This window comes from Gobio gobio, assembly GCF_949357685.1.
Source record: "Gobio gobio genome assembly, chromosome: 18".
NCBI lineage: Eukaryota > Metazoa > Chordata > Actinopteri > Cypriniformes > Gobionidae > Gobio > Gobio gobio.
The window spans coordinates 26,962,796-26,981,369 of NC_137111.1; the positions used below are offsets into that span (position 1 = coordinate 26,962,796).

Genomic DNA, 18,574 nt, shown 5'->3' on the forward strand with positions numbered 1-18,574 from the left:
TGTGTCATGCCATCATGCGGCCGCGCTGTGGTTCTAATCAATCGTGATCTGTTATGACTGAGAAAAGTCTGACCTTTGACACGGGTAACTAAAGACTGGAAGAGATGGTGTCTGTTCAGTGCGTCTGCTGTAGAATGATTAACATCTGTCTTGTGTCAGGATTGGGCTATGAAAGTACTGCTGCTTTCTCCACCATTAATCATCGGTTCAGGACAGGGCTTATCAAGTAGACGTTTGAGACTCCCTCCATGTACATTTACTTTGCTAAAACACATCTGACCTTGGGAAAGGGCATTTCTGATTAATTGGCTGATTGGCTGAAGGTAATTTAATTTGAATGTGTCCCTCAGCAGCTGTAAAAGGATGGAGGGTGGAATACCTCCTCATGAAGGTCACACTCGTAACCTGTGAGGGTCCTGCAACAGGCTTGTGTGCATAAGTGTGTACTTGTGTGTGTGTGTGTGTGTCTTCCCTCAGGGAACATGCCTTATTTGTGCTCTTTGCTAGTACCTAGTCAGGTAATCTTTAACTGTAAACTTTATCATTGTTTGGTCCACTCACCTTGAATAGAGGTGGAATTTAGCAGGAACAAGCAGAGGGTGGTGAGTGTTTGGGTTTTAGTTTTTTTCTGTTAGGCTGATTACTAGGGTAAAATCTGCACTGGGACGCAGCCGACGGCACCCTCCAGCTCTGGCGAGGAGATTACTAACCATGGGGCTGCGGTTGCGCTGCCATCTTTACACAAATTTCTGACTTCCTTTCTCGACTACCAATAAATGAACAAAAGAGAATGTTAACTATCAACAAATGTTCTAAAGTAGAAAACTTTTTTATTTCGGCCATGAAGGCTTCAGCTTTGTGGGTTATTGTGGAATGTGCCAGCAGAGTTCTTGGCATCTCGACTGCTGCAGGTAGGACTGTCTTTTCTGTTCTTTTGCAGGCCATTGTTTCACTGAAATTGCTATAAATAACCTTTAAATACAAAAAAATAAAAAAATAATGTTGCACTAGTTTAATCAAGAATACATTAGGAGCAATTGAAATATTTTACCCTGTGATTGATGTTTAGAATTCTGAAATGTGCATTTTGTGCTCATTACCCAACATAGCCTGCTTTAAAATTGGGGAAAGAAAGGCACTGTTCCAGTGTTTATGAAATGGCCAATTTAAGGTGAAATAGAGGGTGAATGCTTTTTGTTTTTTTGTTTTTTTTATCCAGGATTAGGGATTACTTTAGTCCAACAATTACATGAACACTATTAAATGCAAACATTTTCTAATAATAAACTTTAAAACCATAAAAAAAACGTTTTTTATTTGAATTTATAAAAAAAAAAAATCAATGGGAATATGCAAAGTAATAGATCCACATTAATATTATAATATTACTTTGCTTGTAATTTTTTTTTGCTATGTTTCACAAATTATACAAATTGTTTAAAATCTAATAATACTAAAATACTTTTTAATAATTTTTACATTTATACAAAAAGTACTTTAGTATTTAATTCACAAATCTGATGAAAATGTTTCGAAATGTTTTCTCATTGTGCAGAGAACTGTATAATTCTCACACATATTGAATAACACATGTATTGTATTTTATTTCATTTATTTTTGATTTGTACATTTTTTTCCAAAACCAGCACAAAAATACTGGCCTTAGGTTTATTTGCCCAGCTGTGGTGTGTGGCAAATCTGACATCTAGTGGCCATAATAACAATTGCATTCCATTTTTGTGATAAGTCCAAAAGTTATGCCTGCTATTCAAATTCATATATTCATATAATCTAACACTTTAGTTTGGGGACCATTTCTCACTATTAACTAGTTGCTTATTACCATGCATATTACTAGCATATTGGCTATTAGTACTTATAAAGCACATATGCATGCCCATGCATGACCATATTCTACATCCCTTAATCCTACCCAATACCTAAACTTAACCACTACAACAGCTACCTTACTAACTATTAAGAAGCAGTTTATTAAGTTTATTATGGCAAAAGTCATAGTTAATAGTGATTGTGTACCCTAAAGTAGGCTAAAGTGTGACCATTTAAATTTTTATTTAAAAAAATATATTTTCCAAGTACACCAGATTCAGAATGTTGATTTCGTTCTATTGGTTATGATTTCTGCAGGTTAAGTTTAATGTGAGTGTTGTGTGTTTGTGTTGTCAGTGCTTTGTGCAGTGGGTATAGATACTCAGAGACAGGGGGAGTTCAACAGCTTGGCCGTCTATCTCCTGTGAGTATAAAATGAGCTGCTAAAGGAGGTATAGCACATTGTTATTCATATGAAAGTTATCTGAGACACGTCTTCCTGGCTGTCAGATGGTATTTTGGTTTTCCTGCTGTGAGCAAATAAAGCCACAGTGATTTTAAAGATGTGTTTAGAACTAAGAGACTGAATCAGTTTGTTTTCATATTTTAGAACTGACCTTTCCTTTAATGCATTTGCCGTTATGCTTTGTTTTATGACAGTATTTGTTATTATTACTAGCTTGGTATCCTTGTCCATTTGTGTATACTGTACGTGTGACCCTTTGCTATGTTTTACCTGTTTAACTTGAAACAAGCCTTGTAGTAGTACACCACACACACAAATGGACGTGGGCTTGGGGCAAAAATGCCACCAAATTAATACAAATCTCCCAAAAATGTAAGATATGGGGCAAAAAATGTCCCTGTATGAGTTCTTGTTAATAATATTTAAGCAATACCACGTAAGTAAGAGTGCTGTTTTCCTGAATACCCACACTTTTGCAAATGTAATATTGATTTTATACAACAGTTAAATAAAAAAATAATAATATTAGGTGACTTTCATTTTACACTCAGAATTTTGTCAGTTTTGGCTCTATTTTGCCAACCAAAATAGTTCCAAACAAATCCACAGTAGCGCCACGTCTCTGAGCAACACAGTGATGTTTTGTTACTAAATCGGTCTAATGAATGATGCAATGACTCGCATATAAAGACAAGCTGTGTCCCAATTCAAAGGCTGCATCCTTCGAGGGACGTGAAGGCCAGACTGAGCGTTGTTAAATGGGACGGACTAGTCTACGGAGGGCTGTTCTTGTCACCTAGCAACTATGACAGCTGCCGTTGATGAATGACAGTAACGTTTGTATCAGACTTTTTTGGCGGTTATATTATATTAAACTGTCTGAAAAAACCCCCCAAAAAAAACAGGGTTCACAAACTGTATAAATATGTTCACCATGGTCCATTACTGTATATAATAGAGTAAAAACTATATATAATCACATATTAGTTTGATATAAGTCAACATTTGAACCGTTTTTTTATTTATTTTTTACATTTGTATCATTAGAAATTTGAGTAAGCTGAAACACAATACTTACAGTATGTTTAAAAGTGTAATTTGGCAATTTCTCAAAAAAAAATCCTTTCGTCCCTGGCACGCAATGAATTCTGGAGTAGGCAAAGCCACGAAGGATCCATCTGTTGTATACACATTTGGAGGAGCCTCCGAATTGGGACAGCCTTCGTCTGCTGAATGTATCTTTAATTAGACTATTAGGAGTGAAATATGAAATATAAATATAACAGCGATAATAAAGTCATTGCAGTCACATTGGATACAATGTTTTTGTTTGAATTTTATCATTGGCAAAGGCGGCCTCTGTGTGAGTGCGGTATGTCTGTGTTCAGGCACTTTTACAATTGAATTGTTAGAAGTTAGAACCTAGAAATAAATCTAGTGCTGACTTAAGCTGGAGTAGTCATCGCTTTTGATGCCACTCATAGGATGATGAATTCTGGGACATTATTCATATATTATAAAAGTGGTGCAATACCACAATCTGCCCAGCCAGTTTATTTTACTAGTTGAAATATATAGGTAGTATGGTGATGCCCTCAAGCAAATGAACGCAATCATTCAAAGTTAGTTACACAAACAAACAGATTATGAATCATCACCCTTATAGACCTACGGGTGTTGATTTTTTAGCGTTGCGCTCGGTTTGTTCTGTCTTCCGATTTGTATTTCCACAGCATGAAGGTAAGATCTTACAGATTTATGAATGAACCACTCGTTTAAAATCTTCCCGGTCTACTGACATTATATGACATCCATTTCAAACATCACAATTGCTCATGATAACTTTCATTAACTGTACAATAAGTAAATCCACATCTCCAGCTAAATACTCTACGACAGCGATGCCATAAAAATATACAGAGCTGTCCAAAGTCAAAAATCTAACGATGGCTGCGTGCTTGTTTCTCTGGCGCATAAGGTCTATAGAAACGTGGTCACTGAAGGACACTGTCATTCCATTTCTAACTATAGCTGGCAATACAGTAGCGCCTCTTGAGAATTACACACAGATGGAGGCAAATGGGCCTCTTGTCCTAGATTATCTGATCTTTCTGGGCTCACAGCCAGACTAGAGAGGTTCTGCATGAACAACAGGGAGATATTTCCAAAGGGATTAAACATTAAGTGTTTGTTCACATGCATGAACACCAGAATATCATAAACAGCCCGGAAATGTGTGATCAAATATCTGCTAAATGGTAATGAATATCTAACTCTGGATAAAAAGCATGAAGAGGAACAAGTGATTAAAGTTAACATAAATCCATGTTCACACTTTATTTTATTGTGGCAAGAATCAGGATTCTCTATGAGAAAACATGTGAGGTGGGACTTGATTTGATTCTTCAGGAACTAATTGCATTGTGAGAAGTGAGAGTTACATTCAAATCGTTCACCCAAAACATTAATAAAGTATGATTTCATATGGACTTTAAAGTATGTTTTGGTACCTTCTTGAACCGTTTTAACTTACTTTCTTCCTAACAAAATGTTTTAGGAGTTTTATAAACCACTGCATTACTCCTGTTTGTATTCCCTACAGGCTTTCCTCGGTGGTGATCATGCTTTTTGAAGTTGCCTATTTCGTTGACGCTCTGTTGGCAATGTGCCTTCCGTACGTTCAATCAGATTATATGGGTCATGTGCTTGTGCGATTTTAATCAATGCATTTATTCATATCTGTTTTTATTTTGCAGTTGTCCACCCACATGGAACATTTTCATTCTCTGGAAGAAGATGGCGAAACTTGGGGGTTTTCAGAAATTTCTATACTACACAATGATGTCTGTGATGTGTTTCCTGCATCCAGTGCTTGTGTGGCACGCTGTAATACCAGGTGATTTTAATTTATTACATATTATTATATTATTTAATAATATATTTTAAATAATTATACATTTCACCAAATTATAAGCAAAACCATTTAAGTATACACTATATTGCCAAAAGTATTGGGACACCCCTTCAAATCATTGAATTCATAGAGCAGTGGAAGTGGAGACGTGTTCTCTGGAGTGACCAATCACACTTCAATGTCTGGCAATCCAATGGACGAGTCTGGGTTTGGCGGTTGCCAGGAGAACGGTACTTGCCTGACTGCATTGTGCCAAGTGTAAAGTTTGGTGGAGGGGGGATTATGTTGTGGGGTTTTTTTTTCCCAGGGGCTGGGCTTTGGCCCCTTAGTTCCAGTGAAAGGAAATCTTAATGCTTCAGCATACCAAGACATTTTGGACAATTTCATGCTCCCAACTTTGTGGGAACAGTTTGCGGATGGCCCCTTCCTGTTCTTACATGACTGTTCACCAGTGCACAAACTAAAGCAAGGTCCATAAAGACATGGGTGAGCAAGTTCGGTTTGGAGGAATTTGACTGAGAGTCCTGACCTCAACCCGATAGAACACCTCCGGGATGAATTAGAGCGTAGACTGTGAGCCTGGCCTTCTCGTCCAACATCAGTGCGTGACCTCCCAAATGAGCCTTCCCAGAAGAGTTGAAATTGTTATAGCTGCAAAGGGTGGGCCAATCCATATTAAACCCTAGGGATTAAGAATGGGATGTCATTAAAGTTCATGTACATGTAAAGGCAGGCAATATAGTGTATCTTAAGAGTGAATTCTGACAGTTTGAGAATACACTAGCATACAGGTTAACATGAATTAAGAGACTTTGTCTATTACTTTACAGGAGTTATGCTGGTAGTGACTGGATTCTTTAACTTCATATTGAGCAAAAAGAAAAAGGCAGATCTGCCTAAAGAGTCCAGTGCATTGTATGATGACCCGGCTCTGTCTTCCGTCTGTGTCACAGACAGGGAGGACACTGAACACGTCTCTTTCTTCCACATCATCTCCGGCAAAAGAGCATCTTTTTTTCCTAGCAATAGCCGACTGCATGGCACCACAGACAGGGCTCAGTCTGTGAAGGGACAATGCAAGAAAGGGCAAACAGACACAAGAAATGTGCACTTCATTGAGAGTCTCAGATGTAGTGATACTGAAATGGAAGAATACCATGAGGTGGAGCCAGAGGAGACCACGTCAGATAAAGCACCAATGATTACACTGTAAATGTGAGTGATACTGCAGTTATAAATCAGTGTAGGCATGCTAAGTGAAACGTTAATACAAATACCTCTTCTTAGAATATGAGAAAAATATCTCTCAACTAATGCTGTAAACTATACAGGTAACCACATTTGGTACATCATAAAGGTTGTGAAATAATTGCCAAATATAGTATTAACTTGACTTTAGAACTGTACAGATGTTGCACAGCACCAAGATCATTTGGTCATAAAGTGTGAGATAAGATGCTAAAGTAGCTAAACTAAACATTTAATAATTGACAGCTGTTTTAAAGGGGTCATGAACTGGCTTTTAAAAAAATTGTTGTCTGAGGTCAAATTATGACGTTTGCGTGGTTTTTACATTCAAAAACATCATAATGAATAAGTAATAGGCTATTTTCTGCCCTGGTTTTGAGGCTCTCTCCTGGAACGCTGGGTTTTTATGGGTGTGCCACACTGAAGACTTGGAAGTAAACGCCCACGGCTAGGATTGGATAAGATTTGCATATTTAATGAGCTTCAGCTCCCCTGTCAGTACATGTGGGAATTGTTTTGAAAGCGTGTGGGGAAACGGAAACCGGAATGAATCGCCCAAATAGCTTGCAAAGTATCTTTATCAAACAAACACAATGTTTTATCTCTCATCCAGCCGCGATTGATTGGAATGTAATTTTTGTATTACTTGGACCACTCGATCGGTGGATATAACCGCAAACCGTACACACACGCGCGCGCCCTTCAAATATCAAGTCAAGAGAGTGAACAACGCACATCAAGAAAGGAATGTTATTTCACTATTTAAGATAGCCCGTTGGCAGGCCGTTTTGGTAGCCCGTCTGGACAACACATAGTCCCGGGACGTTGAGCTTTGCGAGCCCTGGCACATACATGTCAGAGGCTGATCCCGAATCGCAGTTAAACAACAACACCACAAATAAAGGATTCTTCAGCCTGTGACAGTAAGTTATGTTCAGTTAGACACGTACACATTATCAATAGATCTATATCATATCTATATCAAAAAGATCTATATTAAATCTGTAACAATGCAATACTATTACATATAAAAAACATTTTTTACTCACATTAGTGTGTTGCTTAATTCATTCATGTAATCTCATCCAGTCTGCAAATCCAGTCTCTTGTTTGCAAACGAATCTGTGGTGAAATGAAGGAACATTCATTGAAGTTCATTGTTGTCCGATTGTTATCCATAATGTTGGAATCCGAATGAAGCTTATGCAGTATGTTCATTAATTAGAAGTTCGATCTGGTTTTGCTCTATGTAGGCCTATACAGTGGTTAAATTGGGCCGGAGCGCACCGGAGCGCAGCTCCGCCTCCTCAGGTCCACAACACACCCTGCTGGAGCTCAGCTCCGTCTCCTTCAGCACGAAATATTGTTATTAGACTTTAATTATTGTTTGTCTCCTGGCAAATACAGGCTACATGGAATTATCAGACGTCATAATGCATTAATCGCTGCGCTGCGTTCTCTGGTTCAGCACCGCGCCCACAGCCATCAAGGTTAAACCGTCACAATTCTAACAGTGCGTTACCATGGAAATCCGCGAACGGCTAGAGCAGCGGTCGGGAACCTATGGCTCGCCAGGTCTCTCACACTTTACCAACATATCTAACATTTACTAACATGATCGATAAAAAGATTAGACACACACATCAACAGAGATCCGTTCTCTGCAGAAAAAAGCAGCCAATTACAATTACCCTGCTGTACAGCCTACCGAAGATAATGACAAGTTTATGATAATAATATTAAAGTTGTGTTTTCAGTGCTGTTCGCGAGTGTCATGATAAAATAAATAATAGAAGCATGATAAGTCACGAAAGACAACTGAATTTCTGACAGGATGACGTGCGCGCACTCCGAGCGCAACACGGACAAACGGACACGCGCACTAGCCTTTGTCTTCGGTTGCGCGCCTAAACGGCCAAATAAACACAGAATTATATCAAAATGCCAAGTCGAGTATTCACATAAACATAGTAGATGTAAGCACTGTGGGCGTTCACACACACCAAGAGGATTTATACTCATCAGTTGGTCAACCTCACAGTGAAAGCCCTGCACAATTAATTCCATATTGCAACTTATTTTTTGTTTGCTGCATAATTGTTTGTTTTTAGTTATGGACCTAATAATTACTACTGTTGACATTTTATTGAAAAAAAAAGCTTTTTAATAATAATTTTATATATTTTTTTACTGTGGCTCTTTTGGAAAAATGCATTTACCAAAAATGAAGAAAAAAAATGGCTCTTTGGTCAAAAAAAGTTCCCAACCCTTTTCAGGGACAGACGAAAATGAAAAGACTAGTCAGAGCTCATCTTTAGGGGGGTATTGTCAAATAATCTACTGCCCACTGACATGGTTTTGAAAGGTACTTATTATTAATTTTTTGGCCTTCAAACTTATTAAAAATGCACATAATGTAGATCAGAGAAATCAAAATGTTCTCGGGGGAGCATTCCCCCGAACCCCCCTAACTACCTGATATTTGGGACCACACTGATTTTAAAAACCCTGCTTATGGCCATAAGTGAACTGTAAAATATTTATCTTTGTTTGAATAACTACTCAACCCTATCTTACACATTAATACTGGAAAAAGAGCCCCTTTGTTGTAAAAACACATTAAGTATTTTTCCGGCGCGATTTTTAATGACCATTCACCGTGAACAAGGGCTCCCCCTCCCTACAAAAGCCAATTTAACCACTGGGCCTATATCATCTCAGGCACGTGTCGGTGGGCGGGGCTACAGAATCAGGCGTTGTTCTTTTTCTGTTGAGGCAGTTTTTCACCACATGATGGCGTCAATGTGTGGCATATTCTGAGATCGATCCTTTGCTGGGCCTGGCGTCAATAAAAGCTTTTCTTTGACTAACAAGGAAGTTTTCAGCTCTGAAACGTATTCTTATATTGCCATGACCTTTTATATATCAAAATCTCAAGGGAAAGTTGATTTCTCAATTCATGACCCCTTTAAGATAGAAATGTTAAATTACCGACAAAAATAATCAGGCAAACTAATAAACTTTTGACTAATTTTCCCATTTTTAATAAAAAAATAGGCCTATATAATTTACATAACATTCACAATAATTAACAATAATTTTATTAACTGTCAGTGTGAGGGGACAAGAAACCTTAACAAAGCCGTTTTCATATTATGTTATCATATTGGGCATAAGATTAATAATGAATTTGTACATTTGGGAATGAATTTAATACAATTTGTTTGCTAGCTTTCCTGTTAGCCTTAAGTAAATTAAATTGTCTAAGAAAAGGATTCATAAAACATAAATATCAGTTGACACTGTTTACTTTCTTCACTGACAGATGAAAATGAAAACACTATCAGTCAAAGCTCAGCTAAGATAAGGAGAGAAAAGGAAAAAGTGATAGAGATGAGAAGAGAGCAGGTATTGACAAATAATCTACGGCCCATGCACTGACATGGTTTTAAAGCTATTTCTTATCTATTTTTTGGCCTTCAAAAGTCTTAAAATGTACATATGTAGGTCAGAGGAATCAAAATGTTCTCGGGAGAGCCCCTGACCCCCTCCATGACTATAGCCCTGAATATAGTGCATATATTTAGCAAAATGCTTCTCTTTAAGTTCATTTTTTCTGGCTGACTAATGGGTCTTATGACATTGGTTGAATTACTTTTCTGTGGTAAAACTGAAACACTGATTGAGCGATTACATGTGACGATAAGGATTTCAGTCAATTGTTCTGTATCTTTCAACATACCTTCTTCTGATGTTCATTCATGTTTATTCCGTGTTGTAACAAGTAAAGCGGAAGAAATGATTGGTTCACATGTGCTCTACTTGAAATGAAGCGCTTCAGCGATCTGTCACGCCACAGAGCACAAACAAAAGATTGTGACAGCTAGAGAGACGTCTATAGTCTTACTCAAGTCTTTGGGAAAGTAGCCTGTTTTCGAGTCTTGTGAGGTTTATTGTGCTTGCAATATATTAGCAGTAGCAAGTCCACACTTGCAGCAGCAATAACATAGCAGATCTAGTCTGCCAACACCAAATATGTACCATTACCATATTCACTAACGTGCTAAAACAGTTCCAAGATTTGTCAGGATTGCAATTCTTTTTTAAAACACACTTTTGTTTTTCACAAAATGGTAGTAGGCCTATGCGCTAATTTAATAAAAAATAAATAATTAGCAGTATTTTGTAACATGACTGAATTAAACTATATGGGACAGTTCAGGTAAAAAATATCTCTTGAAGGTCTCAACTGCACATTGTCATTGAAAAATGACATTGTCTGTTTAAAGCATGTGCTCCATTAGACCACACCACCAGGTCACTATGGTGATGTGCTATCAGGTATTCCCTTGAAATGGCACTGGCACAAAGGGACTCATATGGCAAAGACAACAGCCCTCAAACTCTGGTTGAAGAATTCATACCTGGGACGAATTAAAAAAATATACATGCTTACAACTGTCAACATCTTTCATTTACAAGAAGTGAGCTCCCCAAACAACATTTGAACACTGTCAGTCAAAGACAACCTTTTATTCCAGTCTGTAACCTTAAGCCTGGATCTCCTGCATCCATTCTCCATACGTCAATACAATTAAGAGATTCCATTCATCATACTGACCCAGACGAGAGGGTTTTCAGTCTAAAGACTGGACAGCAACCCCCCAGGACATATTCCTCTCCATTAACCTGTATGGATGACTTCAACATCCTGAATACTTGAGTAATATGCTGCATTCATGTGCTGTTGTTGGTGTACTTGATGGAAAAATATTCCATTAAACAGTAAATTCATTGCATTTGTGTTGTGGTTCTAACTTGAATAGCTTCAACGTTTTCCTGGCATTTGCTAATGGAGTCAGCAGAAATTGTTCAAAAGAACTGGAGTGAAAAATCTATGAGTATCAATGGGTCAGGCAATAGTGCTTTCTACAGCAAAAACAATAACAACACACCCAGTTAATCATATAGAAATGAACTCAAATATCCATCTTCTTTGGTTTAAAAATCACCCGTAATAACTAAAAATGATCAAATACAAAATTAAAGCTATGGGAAATACCCAAAAGCCCTTCTGGTTGAATGATGTAATTATGTAAATATTGCAACTAAAAGGGGGCATTTAAATAGCCTGGCTGTTATTTAGAATTCACAGAGATTTTAGCTCTTAGTATTATCAAAGCTGTTTTAAATAGGTGATGACTAGGATGATTAATGTTCTCTTTAGTGAACTTGGACCCTGTTCAGGCCTACGTTCCATTTGTCTCCACACAGATGAATAGCAGAAGTACAGTTGTATGTGTAGGCCTACTTCTGTGGAAATGTAAGTTTAATGTCATCATTTCCTTTATATTTTGCATTATTAGGCTTATCTTTTCTTTATTTGAGACAATGAACTAAAGTCAAAACAATAATATTTGAACACAAATTAGAGATAAATCTTCTTGCAACTAGTTTAAATGCGATAGTTAACCCGAAACTAAAAACTATCATAATTTATTCAACCTAATGTTGATCATGTGGAACAAAAGATATGGTCTTTTTTATCCTCACAATGAAAGTCAATAGTCACCAGAATAATATTCACCAAAATAATAGTAACCCCAGTGGGTTACCACTGTTGTTCAATAAATCTTGCTTTTATTACTTAGGCCTACATAAAAAGTCATACTTTAGAAAGACATATAGCTATATGGGTGAGTAAATTGTGAATTCTAGCTCTTAAGTTTAGCTTAAGTTTAAGTTTACTCTATACACAGACGAGGCCCGAGAGACATCCGTTTGAGGAAACAAATTTACTTTGAAAGATGTTGAGTATGGTTATGAAATATTTGTTTCTAAATTCATAAATAAGTTTCCTTATTTGGCAGTCCCGTTAAAGTAGCCTATTTATTTCCCTTTTGAAATAAATCCGTTTTCCCATGGGGGAAGTATCTTGGCAGCTCAAAGCATCTACTTCCTCAAATATTTTATCCGACCTCTCCGTGTCATATTTTCCTAGACTGAGCTAAAAACAGGAAGCTCATGTTCCCCAGTAACGAGACTGAAAGAAACTATAGCGTTGCATTTACACGTAAAGTGTTAACCTACACATTTTATTTTAACTAAAGCTTTAAATGCTACCGCTTAATGAAGTTGTAATATGACAGGTGGGCCGAATGCAATTTAACAGCACCCTTTCATTTGCAGTTTAATTGTCTCATGGTTATCGCAAGACTCGTGATAATTATCTCACAGACATCCTAATAATGGTGCGAACGGTCCCAGCGTTTCCCGGGGCAACCGCAAAAGACTCCCGCCCACGGACGTCTCTGATTGGCTCCGGTAATCAGCGGAGTGTAGGATTGGTTTACACAGCTGCCAGTCTTCTCAACGAGTAGCATTATTTTGACCGTCTATTCCCCGAGGAAGCAGCAGGGTGAAGTGGAAGATAAGACGTTGTGTCTTACAAAACAGCTGGGCTCTTACAAAGGAACGGCGTTTCATGAAATGGTAAGGAGACAGTTTGCAAGGAAATATAAAAAATATGTTCCCTAGTTTAGAGTGCATTATTAATGGAAATGGGCTTACTTGAGGTGTTTTTCTGATTAATTCTGCAGGTGAGCTTTATGTACTGCTGTCTTCTTTTGAAGGCTACTTGGGCTTCTTCTATTCTCAGGTATGTGTCTTTATACTGCAGTCAAAACAAACTAGGTTACTTGAGTGAACCTTCTCACTCAGAAAAAAATGTGTCAAAATTGGGGTACAACAGCTTGGTAGCTCACAGGCGCAGTACCCTTAAAAGGACATATCTGTACCTTTTTTTTACCACAAAAATGTTCAGAGTAGTACCTTAAGGTACGTATTTGTACTCTAAGTTACTAATACGCACCTTTTAGAACTAAAAAAGGTACAAAGATGTAATTTTAAGGGTACTGTCGCATTGACACGCTGTTGTACCCCTAAATGTACAATTTTGACACCCCTTTTCTCTGATGTCAACCAGCATTGTGATATTTTTTTAATAACTTTGTGTATTTTTCCTTTTCGTGGCAGAAGCACATCATATATAACTTTGCATTTTTCCGGTGTCTTCCAAATATGTCCAACTTCTGCAAAATAGTCACGAGGCAATCCAGCCGTGGTTAAAGGCTCTATAAATGCTTGATAAATTCCTGAAGCTAAGAGTCACAGCTGCTTTGCAGTAATTGATTGGGTGGGCAGGAGGGGCTTCACAGTGTAATTTCTTTATGCAGGTGGGAGCATCTCTAGACAGGACCTCTTGTTTTTAAATCAGCCTAATGTATTTTATAAGTGGGATTCTTTCTGGTGGACACAGTAGATTGCGTATATCCCCCAACCCCCCAACCCCTTGAAAGGCGTTTTTCTTGCCATGAGACTAAAATGGCATAATTAATAGATGAGGGTGGTCAAATACAGGTTGGGTTAGTTCATAGAATATTCAGATTCTTTTCATTCACTGAATAGGGGCCATCTTATTTATTTTATTTTGGTGAATAAAAGTGCTAACACTTTACTATATGGGTGCACTAATATGCATTAAATTCATGCACAGATATAGCCTGACAAGCCAGACCCACATCAAGATGTTGGGTCTGGGAACACATCATTGGCATTGTTCAATCCGAGGGGCGGGATAAACGGTTGTCTTTCAAATGCCCTCTGCACACAATAGGATAGCGCTACAACCAACCAGAGCGACGAAGAAGGTGAAGCGGAGCTAGTTGATTGATTAAACTTCCGCCGTATCCGGTCGGCAAAACTACGAACACATCTTCCTTTCTTAAGAATGACTTCAGTGCCATTTTTTGTTCTTTTCTCAAAGAAAAGCTTTACTCCACGTCTTCCAGAGTCGCGGCCAAAGCCAATTCGAAACACCGATGTTCGCCAGCTTCTTTGTTTACAAGTAGCACACGAAACTGCCGCAACTCTGCTGTAATTATGTTAAGCCCGCCCACCAACTCTATACACGATGTGATTGGCCTGACCAGAGTTTGGTTTTTCCAGCTCACAAGCCAACGGAGAGTTGCTAGACGACCCTGGCTGCAAATTATATTTATACTAGGGTGCGTCTAGATTTCTAGGCTAGCACAGATAATCACGAATTAAACTAAACCATGAATTAATGATTACTGCATCAGCAATTAAGGAAACATTCTTTATGATAAATAGATTAAGTAATATATGAATTGCTATTAATTAAATGTGTCATGTATTAATTCCCCAATAAGATATTATATAAACTAACAATGTTAATTCATATGTTAATTACCACAATTGTCAACTTTCAGTTGTCTGCTTTAACTAATCGTTAGCTAAAGATTTGCAAATGTATCATTATGTTATGACTTAACTTGTTGAGGCACATGGCTGTTAACAAACTGTTAAGTAATATGTCATTGTGTTTATGGGTTTTGAATTCATTTTGAATTAGTTAACAGTCATGTGATTATCTATGCATTAGTTAAGCATGAATTAATGCATATTAGTGCACCCAACTTGTAAAGTATTACCATAAAGGTAAATTAGGACACTTTCTGATAATTTGTGTCATTTGCATTTTTAAAGTTCTGTCAAATAGCTTTATTTCAAATATGTGCAAAAACATGATACAGGCTAACTATCACATGCAATACACAAACACAATGTAATTTTTTTTAAATGTTTTATTAGAAATGAGCAGTACAAAAAAATATATATATACATTTTCATATACATAACACATTTGTGCAAATAAAGGACAGGCAGGATAAATGTTGAAGTACTGACAGATGGTCTTTCTACACAGAAAAGGGAAATGTTGAGTTAATGCTTCTTGGGTCTTTTTGGTCCATTCTTTCTCATGAGTTTCAGACAAAGCTTCTTCTTCTGTGTGTTGAATTTAATCCTGCACAATAGAACAGTGAAGGGGTTTAATTATTAGGGTGGCCTGAAAAGCTGAGCAAGCAAAAAACACATTCCCGACCCTAAATCAATGAACACCATTAATTGCAAACACTTAAAATTCACCAGATTTATTCTGACCCAACCATCCCTGAAAACATTGACAACTACAATATATATATATATATATATATATATTGCATGTAACAAGTATTTTCATTTATATATATTTTTTAGAAATATGTTACTTTTACTATAGATTTTGAATATGGTTGGTAGAGAGGGGAGCTAGTGAATCTATACAGAATGAGAATTTCCGTGTGCTGCCACGCTGTGGCAGAAGTAAATACTACCATTGGTGGTAGGGGAGAGCATGGCACAATCTAACGCTGGGTTAGTTGTAACACACATGGTTTAACACTTTCCACACATGCCAGGATGACGAAACTTAGTGTATTTAGTTACCATATCAATATTATCAAAATTAAAAAGTCTTTGGAAAATATCACTGAACATTTATTTAACCATAGCAAAAGTGAATTTCTTACTTGAGTAAAATTTTCATCTCTGTTTTGTGTTTATTTAAAATAAGACAAATCTGATATTATTTTAATCTTATATCTGTTATTTAACAGTTTATATTGTTCTTTAATGCTGATCTAACCAGCAGAAGACACGAGCCGGGTTTAAATCCCAGTTGCACAGGTGGGGTGCAATTAGCCCCAATTAGAACTACGCTATTATTATGAATTCTATTGAGAAACCGTGAGAATAAGCTGAATAAAGACTGAGGGTCAATATTCAGAAATGCTCACTTATAATTTTTTTAACTATGCTGTATAACTGTGTTTTTAGGTGTTTGTTGTCAATTTTTTTTTTATTTTTAATTATTAAAAAAATGCCTTTATTTTATTTGAAAAAGTTAATAATTGCATTTTATTGACAAAATATTTTAGTTTGCCTTGGATATTTTTTTGATTATATCAGATTACATTTTAAGTTGTCATTTGGTCATGTTACAATGTGCCCCTCACATGTTACAATGTACCCAACCTTTGTTGTCACAATTCACTTCTATTCTTTCGGGGTAAATCAAGAAAAAAGTATACATTGTATTAATGAAACAAAACCACATAATTGTACTAGACATGTGTGCAATTAATGTGGGAAAATAATAAATAATCCACAAGCCACAAGTGGATTTACACAAACTGAGAAAGTCAAAAGCGTTAGGTTGTGCCTCGCTTGCCACTATTTACTTCTGCCACAGGGTGGCAGTGTTTTTCAGTTTATTGAAATTGCTTAAATGAGGCTCTAAATCAGTGTATTTCCTAATTGATATTTTTCCATTTTATTTATGAGTGGATTAATTATAAATAATAGTAAGATTTTCCGTAGAGGGCATCAGTTGTTCACATACCCTTTCCAGCATTTTTGCAGTTTTTTCCCCGGCTTGGACTCGGGATTTAGACAAACTCGTTGACCTGGCCTCTGGAGTCTGTGGAGGAGATCAGTATGTTGTCAAATGCGAGAAAACCACTGCAAGATGCATAATTCTTGAGCTGAGGCATTTGCTCATGCCACCTTCTGCACAAACTTCAGTTGAACTCTAAACTTAATTAAACCGAAAATATATTTAATATTTGCATTGTTTGGTTATTGCTGTTTTTTTTACTAAATCAAACTTAAGCATTAGACATCAGGTAAATACAAGTACAGTGGGACCTTTTGGGAAGTTTTGCATTTAATTTTTCTTCCTTTTTTTCCTAGTCTATTGATGGTCTTGAGCTTTTTAAAGAAGTATTTTGTGAGACGATAAGCCATTTGGCATCAAAATATCAGTAAATAAAAGTGGCAACACTTTACAAAAAGGGTTCTTTAGTTAATTACATTAGTTAACATGAACAAACAATGAACAGTTGTATTTTTATTAACTAATGTTAACAAAGATGAACAAATACAGTAACACATGTATTGTTCATGGTCAGTTCATGTTAGTTAATACATTAACTAATGTTAATGAAAACCTATTGTAAAATGTTATTAAAAAAAATTATCAAAAATTGTCCCATTTTATCTGTATTCACTAGATCTTTCTGTAACGAAATTAATATTTCCAGAGTTTCTTGAGAAAGCATTCAATGCATTTGTCATATCATGCCCACTCTTGCCCAAATTCGAAAGAACTCAATCCAATATGGTGCAAAATTCTTCTCAGCCTGGGTTTGGGTTTCGCTTCAGATAAATTATCTCGACTTGCGATGTGTCTCAACAAGCGATATTGTGTAATATAACACACTGTTAACAATGAACTGGATTTCAACACTTCCAGGAGGGCTATAATTGCTCGTTAATTATTATAGACTTAGTTATACAGTAAAGTACTGAATGTATTTGAATATTACTATAGATTTTAGAGGCAGGGGCGTCGTGCAAATTTTTGAGAGGTAATTTGCTCACTTTTTTGTATATTGTATATTTTGCCAATTAGACAGGCAGTGATCAACCAAGCATTTTTAAAAATGCTAAAGAGTAACATTTACACTTGTGAAAAAAGTCATGCGTGTTTTCAGTAACATAAGGGAGATAGAGGATTTGAGTTTAAAGCAAATGATCTGTGGGTAGTACGACTCGATCGGAATTACCAAATTTAGACATGATTTCCGCAAAAGTGTTTTAGACAAACATAATATATCAAAGATAATTTTAAGGGTTTTAGAAGCATCACTCAAAATCCACTTGATTCATAAGTCTCATGGAGAACTACACATTCCCCAGTTCTGCACATTCCAGGGCAGTTCTACAAATCCCCCTCAATTTGGAAGGGAATGGCGTTTTTTTACTCACATGATTTGAACCTGGTTGCAAAGCGGATCTTTCGGTATGATTGTGTAGTCTGTGATTTTTCTCCATCGCACTGAGCCATTTCCCTTAATACACTCGCATTTTTCTCGAATGGATATTGCAGCAGTCCCATTTTCTAAAGACAAATCAACAAACATAGAACCATGTGTCCCACATCACCTCCATGACCAGTATCTGATGGAAATCTGTAAAGTCCTGATAAGTCTTTAAACGCTACTGTACCTGTCATGAAGTGTAAGCAGACTGCTAGCAGGAGCAGCAGGCTCATAGTTCCTTGCAGAGTCCTGAAAGCCATTTCACTAAAGCTGCGTCATTCACAAGAATGCCTCTCTTGTATGAGTTTGCACTTGAGTGTGCACAGAACTGTC

General features: G+C 36.9%; 3 protein-coding genes across 3 annotated transcripts in view; 2 read left to right on the forward strand and 1 right to left on the reverse strand.

Annotated features, from left to right (window-relative positions):
- Positions 1-659: 659 nt before the first annotated feature.
- tmem72 (transmembrane protein 72) lies at positions 660-8,678 on the forward strand. The gene is made up of 5 exons (XM_079841951.1): positions 660-911; positions 2,188-2,254; positions 4,899-4,970; positions 5,053-5,192; positions 6,041-8,678. The coding sequence occupies exons 1-5, from the start codon at positions 791-793 to the stop codon at positions 6,421-6,423; spliced, it is 783 nt and encodes a 260-aa protein (XP_079698077.1). The 5' UTR covers positions 660-790; the 3' UTR covers positions 6,424-8,678.
- Positions 8,679-12,826: 4,148 nt separating this feature from the next.
- Positions 12,827-18,574, forward strand: part of rassf4a (Ras association domain family member 4a) — a 37,545-nt gene continuing 31,797 nt past the window's right edge. Inside the window, exons 1-2 of the mRNA XM_079842955.1 lie at positions 12,827-12,950; positions 13,058-13,116. The gene's annotated coding sequence lies outside the window, so the exon portion shown is untranslated. The remainder of the gene's footprint in view (positions 12,951-13,057; positions 13,117-18,574) is intronic.
- On the reverse strand, positions 15,118-18,559 carry cxcl18a.1 (chemokine (C-X-C motif) ligand 18a, duplicate 1). Its single transcript, XM_079842959.1, has 4 exons — positions 18,429-18,559; positions 18,189-18,321; positions 16,762-16,839; positions 15,118-15,345 (listed from the first exon to the last, which is right to left on the reverse strand). The coding sequence occupies exons 1-4, from the start codon at positions 18,499-18,501 to the stop codon at positions 15,264-15,266; spliced, it is 366 nt and encodes a 121-aa protein (XP_079699085.1). The 5' UTR covers positions 18,502-18,559; the 3' UTR covers positions 15,118-15,263.

Excerpts from the sequence above, each read along its gene's own strand:
- tmem72 (XM_079841951.1), top strand. The coding sequence starts at position 791 with ATGTTAACTATCAACAAATGTTCTAAAGTAGAAAACTTTTTTATTTCG. Across the intron at positions 912-2,187 it reads TGGCATCTCGACTGCTGCAG|TGCTTTGTGCAGTGGGTATA; the intron begins GTAGGACTGTCT and ends TTGTGTTGTCAG. Across the intron at positions 2,255-4,898 it reads AGCTTGGCCGTCTATCTCCT|GCTTTCCTCGGTGGTGATCA; the intron begins GTGAGTATAAAA and ends TATTCCCTACAG.
- cxcl18a.1 (XM_079842959.1), bottom strand. The coding sequence starts at position 18,501 with ATGGCTTTCAGGACTCTGCAAGGAACTATGAGCCTGCTGCTCCTGCTA. Across the intron at positions 18,322-18,428 it reads CTGCTTACACTTCATGACAG|AAAATGGGACTGCTGCAATA; the intron begins GTACAGTAGCGT and ends ATTTGTCTTTAG. Across the intron at positions 16,840-18,188 it reads TGCAACCAGGTTCAAATCAT|ACTCCAGAGGCCAGGTCAAC; the intron begins GTGAGTAAAAAA and ends TCTCCTCCACAG.